We start from the raw sequence: 19,528 nt of genomic DNA, 5'->3' as shown, positions 1-19,528 counted from the left end.
CGAGTCACTTTGGTTTCCTTCCACGGTTGGCTTTCTCTCCTGGCCTCCCAGGCTTCTGAGCTGGAGAGAGAAATCCACCCAGCCCTGTGCGATTAAATCTTTGCAAATGTGTTTCTGAATCGCCAGGCCCTCGCTGCTGCTGACATCCTTTCGGCCTCCTGCTTTCTTCCTTTCCTTCAAACCCCAGCACTCCCCAAGGCCCCAGACACCTTTGTGCCCTCCCTCTAGGGTCCCTCAACTTTCTTGTCACCCAAGAAGGGCTCACTCTTCCAAGAGGAAAAAAGTCACCCTTCCTTTCGAAGACCCAACTTTCCTCTTTGTGTGCTTTTATTTCCCACCACTTTCTATAATTTTGTTTCAAATATTATGTATACCTCGTTTGAATCTTTCCACCTTTCTGCTCACCTTGGCTCCTTTCCCTCTGTCAGCAAACATAGTCAGGTCTTCCCTACTCTAAAAAATGGATTTTTCTCATTGATGTAATTATTCTTTCATGATAAGCCTACATAGAGGCATCTTTGCCACTGCAGTGTGCTGCAATACCTCATAATCTAGTTTCTTCCCTCGCTCCTGATGACAGGCAAGGCTGATCTGAATGAAATCAAAGGTTCTTGTCCTTATTTTCCCTCCTTATTCCCTTTAACCATACCTTAACTTTTAGCACTTAATTATCTTTTCTCCTGAAATTTTTGGTAATTATCTAATTATTCATTCACACCTTTTGCTCTACAAAGGGTATGAGACACACAGAATCCTTTATTATTCTTTATAAGCTGTTGGGTCTCTCCTCCTCTTCTCTCTTCTCACTCTTCTTCCTCTACCCAGAGTATCATTTCTGTTGTAAAAATTCTTTCTTTTAAGACCCATTTCAAGTATCATCACCTTTTAAATATCTACAGCTCTTTGTGCCTCTTGGGTCCTGTTCCAATTTGGTTTGGTTATATTGTAATCTATCTTGTTTTATTAACTGTGAAATACTTGAGACCTAAGATTGTGACTTCTCCCACTCCTAGAATCTCTCACAGTGAGTAAATGTTTATTGAATTAAATAAAAAGCATTGAATCTTAATGTTTGCTCCTAAATCTGCTCACTGTTTCTGTATTGACTCTGGAAGTCCCTCCAGTTCATATTAGGAGTTGAAAACCCTTAGTAAAAAGGCAAACTAGAAAAAGCTCCCATAGTCAGCATAATTAGTGTAGCACTCTAATTTTCTCAAGAGAAGAAAGTTATGAACCCTGGACAATAGATTCTCTTTTAAATGTGAACTTCTCATAGTTTTTATGAGAAAGAATTTTTCATATAACCCAGGGGTGATAGTTTCAGGAAAGCAAAAACCTGAAAAAAAAAATCCAGATGATATACTAATGATTGAAAAGAAATTGGCTTGAGACATAACATATTATTTGGTAATTTTAGTGACAGAACATAATTTATACTTAAAGGCAAAATTGGGAAATTCTTAACTCTGCTATTAAAAATATAGTTAAAATATGGTTATGGTTTGGTTTTAAACAAAGTACTTATAAGCTACTCATTGCACATAATCTGATTTGCATACTCATTTAGCTAACTTTGATAGGTCCCTCAAGTATGGTCCACTAGGTATATGGGGAGGGTAAAATACTCTTTTCAAAATGCTGTTAAAGCTCAGAGGAAGAAATTACTCTGAAGAAGGTAAATTTTTAAACTTGGATGACAAGGGATTGCCCAGAAGAAGGGTAGGGGAAGGGCAGTCCAGGCTTGTACATAAATACAGAGATTTGAAAGTTTGGCAAGTACTGCTGCGTGGGTGGAGGGTAGATAATTTTGTGTGGGTTTGAGTAAAGGGACAGAGTCAGTTCTGTGTAGGAAACAGTAACACTACAACTCGCTTTCAGAACACGCTGAGGAGTTTGGAATTTATCTCATAGAATATGGGTTTTATCATAAGGCTATGTGATTATTCAGTAGCAGAGTCTGGCATTACTTTGAGTTGGATGGAGGAGAGATTAGAGGCCAGGAATGCTTTGGCAGATGTTGCAATAGTGTGAAAAAGAAATGTTTAATGCTGCAACAAGTGCCTTGAAAAGGAAGAGGAGAGTTTTTTTTGGTTTTGTTTTTTTTTCCCTCAGTACTACAGATTGAACCCAGAGCTTTTGCTCAGCCTAGGCAAGTGCTGTACTACTGAGCTACATCCCCATCCATTTTTATATTTTATTTTTGAGACAGGTATTGCTGAGTTGCCCAGGCCGGCTTCAAACTTGCTCTGCTTCGGCCTCCCAGTAGTGGGATTACAGGTGTGTGCCACCTCACCTGGCTGAGGCCATATTTAAGAGCTATGACAACTGCATTTGATTTATAGTTAAATTTTTAAAAAATTGGACCAGTTTTGAATGTGATTATTGATTTTTATATTGTAACATCCTTTTTATCTAAGTAGGGAGATTTTATGATACAGATTTAAGTTTGCATTATTCTGTACTAGGTCAAATAGAACCTAATTCATTCAATGAAACCCATTTCTAAAACTCAACTTTGTTATGTGTTCCTTTTTATAAATTAAGGTATAATTTACATACAGTAAAATTCACCATGTTACCATGTTTCTGTAAGTTTTGACATGCATGTCCTGTATGGTCAGTTATATAACTGCCACTACCACCATAATCAAGATATAGAACAATTCTATCACTGCCCCCACCGCACTGAACTCCTGTGTACCTCTGTAACCAGCCTCCACCTTATTCTCTCCCTCCAGGCAACCGCTGGTCTATTTTCTGCTCCTTTAGTTTTCCCTTTTCATGAATATTATGTGGATGAAATAAACAAGCCTTTGAGTCTGTCTTCTTTCACTTAACATAATGCTCTTGTGTGTGGGGGGAGAGGTACTAGGGATACTCAGGGCAGCTCTACCCCTGAGCTACACACCCAGTCCTTTTTTATTTTTTTTTATAACTTTCAATCTTCCTGCCTCAGCCTCCCAAGTGGGTGGGATTACAGGTGTGCACCACTGCATCCTGCTAGCATAATGCATTTGAGATGAGATTTCATCTACTTTATTGTATATATTGATCACTTGTTCCTCAACAGTATTCCATTACATGGATTGACCACAGTTTGTTTATCTATTCCTCGGTTGAGGCATGTTTAGATTTTTCTTATTTTTTAAAAATGTAGCTCAGTTGACAGAGTGGTTGGCTAGAATGCATGAGGACTTGGGTTCCCAGCTTTGAAAAAATAAAAATAAAAATGAAAGACTAAGTAAGTTTAAAAGTTTAACCCAATAGGTGCTATTTGAAAGTCCTAAATGATGTGAGAAGTTCAAAGTTACAAGTAACTGGGTGTGGTGATGCATACCTGTAATCCCAGCAGCTTGGGAAGCTGAGGCAGGAGGATGGCATGTTCAAAACCAGTCTCAGCAATTTAGCAAGGCCCTAAGTCACTCAGTGAGACCTTGTCTCTAGGTAAAATATAAAAAAAGACTGGAGTCGTGACTCAGTAGTTGAGTGCCCCTGAGTTTAGTAGGTGCATTCTTTAAGAGTAGAACATTCCTCAGTTTGCCGGCATCAGTTATTTCCCCATAATTAGACTCAGGTTATACATTTTTTGCAGGAATACCACCGAAGCTATGTGGTGTGCTCAAGTACTTCATGTCCTGAGGCACATGACATTGTTGCTGGTCCCATATTGGAAATGTTAGCTTTGATCACTTGATTAAGGTGATATCTACCGTGTTTTCCTCTGAAAGCTGCTGCTGGTTTTTCCTTTGAAGGTAATAAGTTAAGTTGTGGTGGAATGTTTTGATTTATATAAATAACCCTGTTCCTTATCAAACTTTCACCCATTATCCATTCATTTTATCATCCATTGATGATTTTCTCACTTCATCATTTTTATTAACTGGCATTCTTCTGTAAGGAAGAGTGAAGAGCTTTCCCTCCTTTCCTACTCTCCTGTTTTTAAAATTTATTTATATATACTGTATGAACTCACTCTTTTTTTATTTTTTTGATACCAGGGATTGAACCCAGGGGCACTTAACCACCGAGCCACATCCTCAGCCCTTTTTTTAATATTTTATTAGAGACAGGGTCTTGCTGGATTTCTTAGGCTGGATTTGAACTTGAGATTCTCCTGCTTCAGCCTCCCAAGTCGCTGAGATTATGGACACGCGCTACTGCATGTGGCTGAACTCACTCTTTTTTTCTTCTTTTTTAGTACTGGAGATTGAACCCAGGGCTTCGTGTATGTTAGGCAAGCACTATGCCACTGAGCTATATCCCCAGCCCTTTTTATTTTTTATTTTGAGTCATGGAACTTGTTGCCTCAAACTTGTGATCCTCTGGTTGTAGGCTCCTGAGCTGCTGGGATGTCAGGCATGTGCCACCATGCCCAGCTGAACTCATGAATTCTTATTTTATTCAATGCATTATAATCTACTAGTATCATTTTGATGCTCTGAATGCCTCTGATTTGACCAGAGCATTCATAGCATCAAACTCTTCAAGCTGACTCTTGTCCCTGTGATTCTTTTTAGTACTATCCGGCTCAAGAAAATACTCCAGGTTCATCTGTACTTTGCATGCCCCAGCCCTGGGACCAGTCATTCCCCCAAGGAGGCCTGGTTCCTTTTAGTGGAGAATGAATGGTGTTTGGAAACCACAGTGTGGCTGATAGCAATGGGCTCATTGTTGCTATTTCCAGACCTTTCCAGCAGACACAGGGGACACACAACATGCCTTGTTTAAAATAGGTATTTAAGGAATGTATGCAATAACTGAATGTGATTTATATCTGTCTCATTACTCATGTAGCCATCAGTTTGTTAGCAGTTAGAATAAGAAATTTATAACACTACTTAAATACCACCTGTATATGACATCTTTTTAGATTTTTTTTTTTTTTTAATAGACTGGAGGCAGATTTTTTTTTTGTTAACAGAGAGACAATATTGATCAGTGGAGAGAGCACCCTATTGACTTTCAGTCACATTGCCTGTTTTGGGCATGTTAACCTTTTCCTCATTTAGAAAATAATTGAAAGTATCTATTTTAGGGAATCAGAAAAAAAAAAAAAAAACTGCCACACATTAGAGTTGGTTTTTCATTTTCCAGTGCTTTTTCCTTTCTTTTTTTCTGTCTCTAGACATATCACCAATTGAATGATCAAAAATGGTTTTAGTTATTAAATTATAGCTATCACCCAGGGACTGAAAAAATAAACTTGGATTTTTTTGTACACAGTGGGAAACATATCCAACTTGTTGAAGCCAGTGGTTTGCTGGAAAGCACCTCCCATTTATCCTTAAGGGTTTCTTTGTCTTCCAACTCCCAGCTCTTGGGACTATATTTCTATTGTGATGGGACCATTGCCTTCTCTGAGGTCAAGGGGCGTTGCCAATTGAGAATGAACTTTACTTCCTAGTGCTTTAGGCACATTGCATAACCATCTCTAATCAGAACAAATTGATTAGGGTTAACTCTAGATTTTGCAATGGAAATTTAAAATGTAGGATTTTTTATTCTCATGCACTAAAAATAACAGCAACCACTTTTAAAAAATTAAACAACAATTCACATGCCACACAATTTACCTATTCTAAATGTACATTCAGCAATTTAGAGAATACACAGAAATATATTGTATAGCTCAGTTGCCCAGATTGGCCTGAACTTTGAAATCCTCTCACCTCAGCCTCCTGAGTAGCTGGGATTACTAGTGTGAACACTGTTCCTGGAGTGAGAGTCCTAAACTCTGGTCTGGTATGTGCCAGACCATGCATGATGGGTGCCTCACATTCAGTTTTACTTTTTTTCCTCAGTGTTGGGGACCAAACCCAGGAACCATATACAAGCTAAGCTATATCCCCAGCTGTACATCTTTGTTTAATCCTCATAAAAACCCTGCATGGTGGGTATTAAATACCCTGTTGGTAGGTGAGATTGATAATCAGAGTTAAAACAGTTTATTTAAAGAAAACCTTGAGTGATAGGAATCAAGGTTCTAGCCATTGTCTGTCTCAGGTCAAAGTACCTGTGTTGTAGACTATTGTGTTCCCAGTCTTTGACATTGTTTAGGTGAAGCCTGTATGGGTCTTACAATGAAATTTTTCAGCAATCTAGAGAGAAGTCATCCATCAAATAGGATATTCTGCTGGTTTCTTTTCAGGGTCCCTTCCAACATTTCATATTCTAGATTTATTCCAAGAAATTTATATATAAACCAATCAGCATTTAGTTTTACTAAAAGAACTTTATATATAAAGAAATTGCATGAGAAGCTGGGTCTGGTGGCCCAGCACTGAGGAGGCTGAGATGGGAGGATCACTTGAGCCTGGGAGCTTGAGGCTAGCCTGGATAACATAGCAAGACCCCGTATCAAAAAAGATACAGACAAACAGAAAGAAATAATGAGAATAAACTTGAATGTGAATATTCTCTTTCTGAATTTCAGTGAATATCTTCAGTTTCCTTTGAGCAGGGCACATATCAAATAAACTGTAAGGAAAATATTGATAACAATTCACATATTAACTTTTTCCTAATCTGGATGAAAAGTTGGTTAATCAGTAACTTGATGAGCTTTTCAAAACAAACACGATAAAGAGATTATCTGTGACCTTTGGGAACATGTCTGGACACTACCACGTACCAAATCAATACACATTGTACACTGCTACTAATATCAATTCTTATTTTATCATATTCAGTTATGATGTGGCAAGTTTGGAGAAGTACACAGTGGTAGGTAAAGGTTGAAAATTCAACCATTGATTAAATGGAATTGGCTTGGGGAGGAAAACTAAGTATTGCCCCCTGGTTTTGGATCACTCTTTCAGACTTCATATGCTGGGAACTGGTGATGCTAAGTGTGTTGTTTGTTGCTTTTGGGTTTTTTTCATTTGTTTGTTTGTTTGTTTTTGTTTTTAATGTGGCATCTGCTTTTGAAATGGATCTTTAGTAGGACTTCACAGACAAGGAGTTTCCTGGGCCAGGTCTTGAAGGGAGAAGTAGAGTTTGCTAAGAAGGAGAAGTTCAGATCCAGAAGCAAAGCCACGGCCCTGAAGTCTGCCTGCTCTGCTGCTCCAGTTCCATTCCTGGTTCCTGTTAGTGTGATGCCCCTAGTAGTCTCACTTTTCAACTGCTTCGATTTTCCATGGCCACCCTTTCATTCCCACTCTGCTGATTGCTTTATTGAGAATATGGCAGTGTTTAATCCCAAACTCCCTCATCGTTGATCACTAGACTGATAGACCTATCTGGAATTGCACCTATCTGATCCTCTTTCTTCCCTTCAACCTCCTTAACTTAGATCCCGTCCCCTGTCACCTTCTTAAGATTTCTCTCCTTCCACCTCCTTTCCCCTGATTTATTATCATCATCAGGCATACATGCTCTGATAAGTCAATCTTAAAACCAGAACAAACATTCCTTGAAATTCAGACATATGCTACATCATGAATAAACCTTTTAGACATGAAGTGATGGAAGCTAGTCACAAAAAGACAAATGCTGTATGATTTCACTTATTTGAGGTACTTATATGTGGTCACAATCATGGAGATAGAAAACAGAATGGTATTTGCCTGGGATAGCAGGGAGGAGGAAATAGGTAGTTACTACTTAATGGATACAGAGTTTCAATTTTACAAGATGAAAAGAGTTATAGAAGTGGATGTTGGTGACTGTTGCACAACATCATGAATACATTTAATACCACTGAACTGCGCTGGGACTACAGGAAGCTAAGGCAGGAAGATCACAATTTTAAGGCCAGTCTGGGCAACTTAGTGAGAACCTGTCTCAAAATAAAACTTTGAAAAGGTCTGGGAATGTAGCTCAGTGATAGATTGAGGGCTTAGCATGCATAAGGCTGAATTCCATTCCAGTAGTGCAAAAAAAAAAAAAAGGTAAATCTTATAAGTATTTTAACACAAAAAAAAAGAATAGAAAAGATTTTTAAAAGCATGTCCAGAAAGGAATACTACATTTCTTAAAGAGATTAGTCATAGATTCTGTTTCTATCCCACCTCAAAACAAGGAAATAACCTTCCTTAGTACCATGTTCCCCTCTAAAGACTGTTCCATTTCTCTGTTCCCCTAAAGGGAATGTCTTGAAAGAGCCGCACTGTCCTGTTTCCTTCAAATTCCCCCTTCAGTCCACTGAAATTGACCACCACCCTCTGCCACTTGAAGCAGCCTTTGTCAAGGTCATGTGTGCTGCACCTGCTACCAAATCTGGTGGGTGCTTGACCTTTGGCAGTGTTTGACATTGTTTACTCTTCCCTGCTGGACTCCCTCCCCCTCTGTGCTCCTGTGATGCCATGCTTTGCAGGATTTCTGCTTGAGTCGTCACTGGCTGCTGCCTCTCCTTCTGTCCAAGACTCCAAATAGTGGAGTTCTGAAGGGCATTGTCCTGGGCTCTTTCTCAATAATTCCCTTATGGTCCATTCCTGGGGATTTAAATACTTGTATTATGCTGATGATTGCTTCATTTTTATCTCTAACCTAATCCTCTTATCTGAGCCCCAAACTCTCATCTAACTGCCTTCTGGTCTTCCATACTGACTGTGCCTGAAACAGAAGTTGAACTCCTCTACTGTCAATATTCTTCCTTATCTCAGTAAATGGCTCCATTGTCCCCAGTTACACTCACACTCCTGAATCTTCCTGCCCTTCCCTTGCCTCTTTCCATCTCCCTCATCACGAGCAACAAAACCTATGGATTCTATTTTGACTCTACTTCTTCCTCTCCATCTCTACTCGTCACCTACCAAGACTACTCCAGCAGCCTCATAATAAATCTCCTTACTTTGGTTTTTGTCCCCTTTCCCCAAATCCTTCTGTACATTGTTGTAAGAATACAAACTATTTCTCTCCCGTTAACATTTCTGTGGCTTTCCAGATTCCCTACTTTGGCCTGTCTGTATAATCTGGTCTCTGCCCAATTCTCCGATTTCATTTCATGTCATTTTCCCTTACTCATTGTGTTCTCATGATGCTGGTCTTTTTTACTTTCTGTTAACATACCAAGCTCTTTTCTCCCTCAGGATCTTGGCAATTTCCCTTTTTGAATAGCTAACTCCCTTTCTTCCTCTAATAGAGTAGTAGCTTGAAATCACTTGCTCAGAGAGCCCTTTTTTGACTGTCCTACATAAAGTAAGTTCCTCTTTTTCTTTGCATCCAAATATGTGCTATAATTTGCAATTGTTTGGGGAATACGCTGCTTTTCTTTCTTTTTTTTTTTTTTTCCTCCAGTGGAAGAATATAAACTCAGTGAGGACAGGGACTGGTTCTGATAGCTTCAGCCTTATATCCCCAGTACACCTGGAATGTAGCAGAAAGTCCCTAAATGTTTATGAAATCATAGAAATAGGGAAAGGAAAAATGGACTGGGAGTTGTATAGGGAGGGGGTAAAAAGGGAGAAAGAAAGAAGGGCTATTGATTGAGTAGCTGCTGTGCTCCTCTCCTTCAGACATTTCCTTCCTGCATTCCAGTCTGCTGCAGTATGTGAGAGGAATTACCTGGCAGCCCACGCTGCCCTCTTCTTCCTCAAACTGCTGGGGTTTCTGTCCATACCTAACACTTAGGCTTTGAATCAACAGTAGTTACGGTTCTTGTTGTTCACCATGGGCCACGGACTCTGCTAGGTGATCCCTTTTAATCCTGCAGTCTTTGGCACATTCTACCTGCTCCCTCTCTCCCAGTGTGCACTGCAGTGAAGTAGCTTACTCAAAATCATATCACTTGTGAATGGAGGAGGCCCTTGGATTCAGCCTGTGCCTCTGTAGCTGTATAAGGGCTGTGTTCCTTGTGCCACATCAGACCATATTTCTGTAGTTTGTTTCCTAAGTATCAACCAACCAGTGGACAGATGGTTGTTTAACTCTTGTATTACAGGTTAAAAACAAATCTCAAGTCCAGCCTGCTTACTTTCCACTTTTTAGAACCCTGTTCTGATTGTCTTTCTCTTGGACTGTTGCAGAAGCTACTTGGTCAATCTCCTTGACCTTGAATGTACTCCCTTGTCCCTTTTTCAAATGGCAGTCAGATTTGTGTTTTAAGACTGTAGTATCTCTCTGTATCCCCTTAACCTGCTTTATTTTCTTCATAGTAACTATATATATATATATATATATTTTTTTTTTTTTTTCTTGCCAATTGTCTCTCTTCTCTGCTAATATGTTTCATGGGGGAGCTTCTTTGGTCTACTGTATTTTCAAGCACAATGTCTAGCATCTAATGAGTGATTAGTATTTGGTGAAAAAGTAGGAAAAAGGATTGTTTTATATGCTTTTTGAAAATTTTAGATAAGAGTTGCAATATCTCTAGGAGTTTTTGAAAATTACTATTGTATAAATGTTGAAAACCCTAGTACCCAAGAATTGAAATTGAACCTTTCTCCCAGTTCTCTTAGAACACATCAGATCGAGGCTGCTCCCACCAGTGCTGCGGGTGATGGATTTAAGGCAGATCTCGTCTTTAAGGAGATTGAGAAGAAGCTTGAAGAGGTGAGACCTGTGTCAAATATTACCAGTGACTCTGAGGTTGGGAAGTACACACGGGTTTCAAGTGGTGGCACAAGTTGAGAATTTATGTCATGTTGTTAAGTATAGAGTATGTTTTAGATTTCTGAGAGTTTAATTAAGGCTTCCTTGTAATTCTAATAAGAATGTATTTCAGGAATGTACAGATCTCCAGGTGGAGTTAAAAAGAACTAGAATAAATACTGTTTAAAATTATCACTCTTTTCTTAGTCTTTTGTCATAGAGAGATTCAGTTCTGGACAAAGAGTGTGTGTAAAGGGTGTTCTCATTTATTTTGGTGTAATTTCCTTCTGAATTAAAAAGATTTTACTTAGAATCATTCCAAAGAATAATATTTTAAATAATATTTAAATGAGCCTTTAAATGTATATGACATCAAAATTCTTTTTTAAAAGGAATCATTTGTATTTGATTTCTCTATTTTTCTGTACTGGAAGTTGAACATAAGACCTTGTGCATGCTGGGCAAGCACTCTACCACTAAGCTACATCTCTGGCCCTTTTTATTTTGAGACAGGGTCTTGCAGGTTAACCAGGCAGGCGTTGAACTTGTGATTCTCCTGCCTCAGCCTCCCAAGTAGTGGCTTTACTTTTTCAAAGTAATTTTTAACTTTTTTTTTATATAAAAAATGATACTGATTTTTTAAAAACTGTACAGAAACACACAAAATAAAAATTTTAACTGCCCCCATTCTACTACTCAGAGTTCACTGAAGTGTTAACAATGGTGAACATTCATTCAGACATCTCTCTCTGAACGTAAACTTAACAATTTTATATAATGAGGATCATACAAAATATGTTGGTTTTTTAAATTATACCATATATGCAGATATTTTTGTATAATTAGTTCTTGATAGTAATCATATAGAAGCAACCTAACAGTAAGATTACTCTCTGCTGACAGAATTAAATTTTTTTTTTTTTTTTTTTTTTTTTTGCGGTGCTGGGGATCGAACCCAGGGCCTTATGCTTGCAAGGCAAGCATTCTACCAACTGAGCTATATCCCCAGCCCAGAATTAAATATTTATTTCATTGTTTTGAACTTAGAATTAAAATCTTAAAATCTTAGGATTTCATTATTGATTTTAGTCTTGAGATCACGTAAGGTGCAGTTAGAGATACTATCACAATTCAAATTACACATCTGATGTGAAGATCAAGGAGAGCTGAAGTAAAAGGATTCAAAACATTTTTAAAAATTGTTTTTAGATGTTGATAGACCTTTATTTTATTCACTTATTTTTATATGTGGTGCTGAGAATCAAATCCAGTGCCTCACACATGCTAGGCAAGTGCTCTACCACTGAGCCACAACCCCAGCCCCAAGGATTCAAAACTTTTTTATTTTTTATTGTTTGTTCTATTTAGTTATACATGACAGCAGAATGCATTTTGATTCATTATACACAAATGGAGTATAATTTTTCATTTCTCTGGTTGTACACGATATAGAGTCACACCATTTGTGTAATCATACATGTACATAGGGTAATGATGTCTGTCTCATTCCACCATCTTTCCTATCCCTTGCCTCTGCCCCCTCTAATTTCCCTCTACACAATCCGAAGTTCCTCCATTCTTCCCTTACCCTTCTCTGCACCCCTGTCATGCATCAGCATCCACTTATCAGAGAAAACATTCGACCTTTGGCTTTTTGAGATTGGCTTATCTTGCTTAGCATGATATTCTCCAACTCCATTCATTTACCTGCAAGTGCCATAATTCCATTCTTCTTTATGGCTGAGTAATATTCCATTGTGTATATATACCACAGTTTCTTTATCCATTCATCAATTGAAGGGCATCTTGGTTGGTTCCACAATCTAGCAATTGTGAATTGAGCTGCTATGAACATTGATGTGGCTGTGTCACTGTAGTATGCTGATTTTAAGTCCTTTGGGTATAGGCCAAGGAGTGGGATAGCTGGGTCAAATGGTGGGTCCATTCCAAGTTTTCTTAGGAATCTCCATACTGCTTTCCAGAGTGGCTGCACTAATTTGCAATCCCGCCAGCAATGTTTGAGTGTACCTTTTTCCCCACATCCTCACCAACACCTGTTGTTGCTTGTATTCTTGATAATAGCCATTCTAATTGAAGTGAGATGAAATCTTAGGGTAGTTTTTTGATTTGCATTTCTCTAATTACTAGAGATGTTGACATTTTTTTCATATATTTGTTGATCGATTGTATATCTTCTTCTGTGCAGTGTTCGTTCAGTTCCTTAGCCCATTTATTGGGTTATTTATATTTTTAGTGTCAAGTTTTTTAAGTTCTTTATAAATTCTGGAGATTAGTGCTTTATCTGAAGTTTGTGTGGTAAAAATTTTTTCTATTCTATAGGCTTTCTCTTCACATTATTGTTTCCTTTGCTGAGAAGAAGCTTTTTAGTTTGAATCCATCTCATTTATTGATTCTTGATTTTATTTCTTGCACTTTGGGAGTCTTGTTAAGGAAGTCTGGTCCTAAGCTGACATGATAAACATTTGGTCTACTTTTACTTCTATTTGGTTCAGGGCCTCTGGTCTAATTCCTAGGTCCTTGATCCATTTTGAGTTGAGCTTTGTGCAGGGTGAGAGATAGGAGTTTAATTTCATTTTGCTACATATGGATTTTCAGTTTTCCCTGTACCATTTGTTGAAGAGGCTATCTTTTCTCCATTGTATGTTTTTGGTACCTTTGTCTAGTATGAGATAACTGTATTTATGTGGGTTTGTCTCTGTGTCTTCTCTTCTGTACCATTGGTCCACCTGCCTATATTGGTGCCAATACCATGCTGTTTTTGTTACTATTGCTCTGTAGTGTAGTTGAAGGTTTAGTATTGTGATACTTCCTGCTTCACTCTTTCTGCTAAGGATTGCTTTGGCTATTCTGGGTCTCTTATTTTTCCAAATGAATTTCATGATTGCTTTCTCTATGTCTATGAGGTATGTCATTGGGATTTTAATTGGAATTGCATTAAATTTGTATAGCACTTTTTGTAGTACATCCATTTTGACAATATTAATTGTGCCTATCCAAGAACATGGGAGATCTTTCCATCTTATAAGGTTTTCTTTCATTTCTTTCTTTAGTGTTCTGTAGTTCTCATTGTAGAGGTCTTTCACCTCTTTTGTTAGATTGAGTTCCAAGTATTTTATTTTATTTTTTTTGAAGCTGATGTGAATGGGGTAGTTTTCATAGTTTCTCTTTCAGAGGATTCATCACTTATGAGTAGAAATGCATTAGATTTATGAGTATCGATTTTATATCCTGCTACTTTGCTGAATTCCTTTCTTAGTTCTAGAAGTTTTCTAGTGGAATTTTTTGGATCCTCTAAATATAGAATCATGTCATCAGCAAATAGTGATAGTTTGAATTTTTCTTTTCCTATTCGTATATTTCATTGGTCTATCTAATTGCTCTGGCTGGAGTTTCAGGGATGGTGTTGAATAGAAGTGGTAAAAGAGGGTACCCCTGTCTTGTTCCAGTTTTTAGAGTGAATGATTTCAGTTTTACTCCATTTAGAATGATGTTGACCTTGAACTTAGCATAGATAGCTTTATAGTGTTGAGGTATGTTCTTGCTATTCCTAGTTTTTCTAATGTTTTGAGCATGAAGGGGTGCTGTATTTTATCAAGTGCTTTTTCTGTATCTATTGAAATGATCATATGATTCTTAACTTTAAGTCTGTTGATGTAATGAATTACATTTATTGATTTCCAGATGTTGAACCAACCTTGCTTCCCATTGAGTCAAAACTTTTAAGCTGTGTATTTCACTCCAGTTAGAAACACAGAGACGCAAACACTGCATTTCATAATTCTCTATTGCAGGGCATAGCATCTAAGGTGATTACACTGTGGGTGGGAGGCAGCTGTGTCTTGTGAAAGGGCCCAGTATTTCCAGAATCTTCATAATGATCAACAGGCTTCCTGAGGTGGAGCAGAGCCAGAGCTGACAGCTCCTGGAGGGTGGCACTGGCCCAGGAACTGCAGAAAGTTCACATGGTCGCCTTGTGGGGTTCTACCTCCATGGGACTTTGTAGCCTGCTCTTCTCTCTTGCTCTTTCTTGGCCATAAATATAAATCCTTACTATCCATTTCAGTACATAGTATGTGCTGCACATATGTGTCATAATTTATTTAACTTGCTTTCTATGATTAATATCAGGTTGTGTTTAAATTTTGAAAGTAAAACACTGCTATAATAAATTTTCTTTTGCACTTGTCTTTGGGTATTTATGCCAGAGTCAACTTAGTTTAATAATTAAAGGACAGAATTATTGGGTAGTTAGATATATACATTTTGCATTTTAATAGTTTGCCAAAATCCCCACCAGAAAGAGGGTACTTGTTGATGGTCTTACTAACAATTCAGGAGAGTAACTGTTTTTCTTCATACTTTCTCTGATACTGTGTTGACTGGTTTAAAAAAAAAAAATCTTTGCCAACCTACTAGGGAAAAAAAATTTCATTATTGTGTTTTGAATTTCTTTAATTGTCCACTGTGAAATGAGGGCTATGAGGGCTGAGCCTGATTTTCTTTTTCCTTTTCTTTTTCTTTTCTTTTTTTTTTTTTTAACCGTAGTCTATTTAAAAATCAAATAAAAGGAGTAGTTTAGAGATCACCTAGTATGGGGTCTGAGGTATGGCCATAGATCAATCACTGAATACTTCATTATTGGGATTAACAAAGCAGTGCTGTTTTTATTTTGCAGTATGCTTTTAGCTTTGCGAATGTATGCCTCTTGCTCCCATTTTAATTCCTTTCTCTTCCATGAACTCACCCCCACAGACCTTGTCCCCTGGTTTCTTTTCTCCTTCCCACGATTGTCAGTTTCCTCCGTGTTTGCAGCACTGGAAAGTGAAAGTCTTGAATCTTTTGTCAATTCATGCATTTTCTGCATTAGCAAAGGCTGCCTGGCAAGAGATTTTATTTCCACTTTTGTCTTTGTTAGCAATACTCCATTGCCCTTCTTTGAATTCTGTCTTAATTTTTTGTCCCTATTAAGTTTACAACAGGACCTACTCCTTGACCTTTTGCCTACTCAGAAAGAACTACTTTTCTTCCCATAAGGAGGCAGAACTTTCATAGTACTAATGATCTCCAGTTTCACAACTTGTTTTCTTTTTCCCTTTAACTCTCTCTTCTCCTGCTTCATTTCCTTCCATATTCTCATTCCCACTTCAAATGAAAATGTTTTATTGACTAGGGGATGTGATTTTCTAAGAGTCAGTTTGTTCTCAGAAGTAATACCAAGTACAAATTAATCTACATCTGTCTTAAGGAGGTGGGAGGGTAAGTAGAAGATTGCAGGAATTTCTCTTTGAGCATGCAGGTGGAATTTCTAAATGTTTACCAATGTTTCCTGCTCTAACTTGTCGGTGTCTGCTCATAGATGTATTCCTAGCCATTGTGCAAGCAGATAGCATGAATGCACCTAGAAATAGTCATTCAAGGGCCACTGGCCCCAGAGGAAATCTGGCTTTTGGGTGTCCTAACACACCACACTAACATTATTAATTCCTTCTCTGAGGTCATCTCCACAGTGAGAGAAGACTCTAGGGAATGTGGAGAAGACTTTGAACTTTCTTCTAATTCCTGTTATGGTAGCAACTATTGCTCTTCTGTCATAGGCTCATGTTTGGAATTACTGATATAACCTACAGTTGTGGTACAGTGTGGTCAGATGGAAAAAGGAACGAATGTGGGACTAAACCAACCTGTGATTGAATTCAGGTTTCACTACTTATTAACCATGTGTTCCTGCCCCTCAGGGAACATTGTTTAGTGAAAAGAGAGACATGGAAAATTTTTTTCAAGGAAAAAAATGACTGCTTAGGTGCATGTGCAGAGGGCCATCAGAATGTCTAGTGGAGACAAAGAAGCCTTCCCAGAAGAATTAGCATGTGATCTGAGACTTGAATGATGAGGTCAGGGTGGGGAAGAAGAATAGGAGTTGAGGGGCTGTGGCTGTGGCTCAGTGGAAGAGTGCCTGCCTGCCTAGCATGTGGGAGGCGCTGGGTTTGGTCCGCAGCACCACATAGAAGAAAGGTCCATTGACAACTAAAAAATATTTAAAAAGTAAAAAAGAGTAAGAGTTGAGCATCATGGGACAAGGGGCATGAGTAAGGTGAGGGCATGGAAGCATAAGAGAACTTGGCACTTACGTTGAAAATGATCAGTATTGTTAGATCGTAAAGTCAGTGAGGGAGAGAAGGTGAATGGAGATAAAACAGACAAATATCCCTCAGCTCATGAAGATTCCTTAATGATATAAAGACAGACCTCACCCTGTTGGCTAGGGGAGGCCATGTATGAAATTCAAGCCTTAAAGTGTTGATAGGTAACATTAGAGTTAGGTTATGTTAGATGGATTGCTTGGCAGCAGTACAAAGGGTAGTCTGAAGGGTTCTTAACCTTTATGAGCCTCAATTGCCTTTTCTACTTAATGAGTTAATATTAATGTCTACCCAGCACTTATTGGACTTTCTGAAGGTTAAAGAAATAGAAATATAAAAGTACTTAAAAACTTTGAAGTCTCCCTCCCCAGTTATTAAAATTCATTTAAAACAGTTTGAGTGAACTCCGTTAAGGGAAACCAAAATAAAGTAATTTTTTTTTTTACTTAAAAACTTGACTGATTTTTGGTTTTTTGGTTTGACTAGAAAATATTGGTGGTTAATTTCAGAATACTCACATGTGAAAGATGCCTCCATGGCTTTTGAGATAAGTAGGCCTGGACTGTATGTTTTTAAGACAGCTGCTTTGTCCTAAGACCCATGGTTGATTTCAGGTAGGCTTAGGGGTAATACGTATATATAAGAAAAAGATTGACACACCCAGTAGGATGACTAAAAAAAGATAACAATTAATAATGTGGATATGGAGAAATTAGAACTCCTCATTCATTGCTGGTGGGATTATTACATGGTGTAGCTACTTTAGAAATATTTTGGTAGTTCCTAAAAGAGTTAGACATTACCTTATGGCCCAGCAATTCTTCTATATCTACCTAAGAGAAATTACAATTTATGTACACACAAAAATCTTTTGCAAGGATTGTACATATAATCCACTGCAGGGTTATCATTTTAAAAAGTAAAAACAACCATCAATGGATGAACAAACAAAATAAGCTATATCTATATAGTGGAATATTATCTGACCATAGAAAGGAGTAAATACTGATTGATATATACTTCAACATGCACAGACCTTAAAAATGTTATACTAAGTGAAAGAAGCCAGTCACAAAAGACAGCACATTGGGCATGGTGGCACTCAGCTGTAATCCCAGCAGCTCGATAGACTGAGGCAGGAGGATCACAAGTTCGAGACCAGCCTCAGTAACTTAGTGAGACCCTGTCTTAAAATAAAAAATAAAAAGGACGAGGAATGTAGTTCAGTAGTAAAGCACCTGTGGGTTTGATCCCCAGTACAAAAAAGAACCAAAACAGACAGACAAACCCACATTGTATGGTTCTACGTATGTGCAATGTCCAGAATAAGCCAATCTATGAAGACAGAAAGTAGATTCATGATTTCCAGGGGTGGTGGGAAGAACAGGGAGTGACTGTGAAAGGGTTCAGATTTCTTTTGGGGTTAATGAGAATGTTCTAAAATTAGTTATATTGGTTGTACTTCTTTGAATATGCTAAAAAAACTGAATTTTTTACTTTAAAAGGGTAAATTTTAAGTCTTAAATAAAGAAGGTGGGAAATAAAAGCTAGTAGAAATAAGAGAACTTAAAAGGTAACCAGTTCAAAAATAAATGTAAAATATTTACTAGATTTCCTATGTATTTGTAGTAACTCAGCCATAAAATATATTACTAATAAGAGTACTATAAATACCTAAGAATAAACTTAGCAAGAAATGCTGAAAAGCCTCTGAGGGAATAGGAATATAGCTCAGTGGTGGAACATTTGCGTAGCACGTGTTAGGTCCTGAGTTCAAACTCCAGCACTGGAGGGTGGGGGCTAGGGGTAGCGGAACTTACATGGGGAAAAATGTTCTCTAAGGGACATTAAAGAAACATGAAGATATACCATGTTCGTGGGTGGGGTCACTAAATATTGTAAAGATTACTTCTGTCCCAAACAGATCCATATGTTCTATGTAATGGCATCTAAATTCAACTGCATTTGTGGAGAAGAACTAACTAAATGATTATGAAGTACACATGAAGCAAAAAATATTCCCCCAAATCTAAGAATAGCCAAGAATATTTGGAAGATGGTGATTTTCTGTGCCTAAGAGTAAAATGCATTATACATCTTAATAGTAGCATAGGATTAGCAAATAGATCATAGAATAAAATAGCAACAAAAAATGCTAACATCCATCGAGCAGTTGTTCTGTGCTTTGTGGGTATTAATATGATTTAATTCTCATACAACTCTATGCAGGTAGTTACTGTTTTATTTCCATTTAACACATAAGAAAACTGAGATGCAGAGAGGTTTGGTTTAATAACTTGTCCAGGGTTATAGAAGTACATGGAAAAGCAGGAACTTAAACCTGCAATGATTCCCAGATTCAGAGTTAGCAGAGTTTAATTCTAGGAATTTACCCATAAATGAGAGGCTATTAAAAATGTTGAGATATAAGAATATTATTCATAGCATTGTAATAAGACCAGAAGTTAGAATTAGCAAATTCTAACTAACAAGCAAAAGGATACTGGTCAAATAAAGTGTCCTTTTATAGTTTTATATGTGGCCATTTAAAATTGTGTGGAAGCTGGGCTGGGTGGGGTGTACCTGTAGTCTGAGCAGCTCAAAAGACTGAGACAGGAGGATCACTTGAGTCCAGGAGTTCAGAGCCAGCCTAGTCAATGTAGTGAGACCCCTTTCAAATAAATAAATAAATAAATAAATAAGCTAAGATTATATGGCAGGGTATTTGGTGACACAGTAATGAGAATAATTAAACAGAAAAGAGTACAAGATAGCATGATCCCTTTTTAAAAATGTACATACAGAGAAAAAATGAAATTTATGCCAACTGTGATTTT

General features: G+C 37.7%; 1 protein-coding gene across 1 annotated transcript in view; it reads left to right on the top strand.

Annotated features, from left to right (window-relative positions):
* Nucleotides 1–19,528, top strand: part of Scp2 (sterol carrier protein 2) — a 130,494-nt gene that overhangs the window by 96,817 nt on the left and 14,149 nt on the right. The window contains exon 13 of the mRNA XM_047539372.1: nt 10,389–10,491. Coding sequence (XP_047395328.1) covers nt 10,389–10,491 — 103 coding nt within the window. The remainder of the gene's footprint in view (nt 1–10,388; nt 10,492–19,528) is intronic.

This window comes from Sciurus carolinensis, chromosome 1, assembly GCF_902686445.1.
Source record: "Sciurus carolinensis chromosome 1, mSciCar1.2, whole genome shotgun sequence".
NCBI lineage: Eukaryota > Metazoa > Chordata > Mammalia > Rodentia > Sciuridae > Sciurus > Sciurus carolinensis.
The sequence above is the reverse complement of the archived record's forward strand: the minus strand, read 5'-3'. Positions and strand labels throughout refer to the sequence as shown.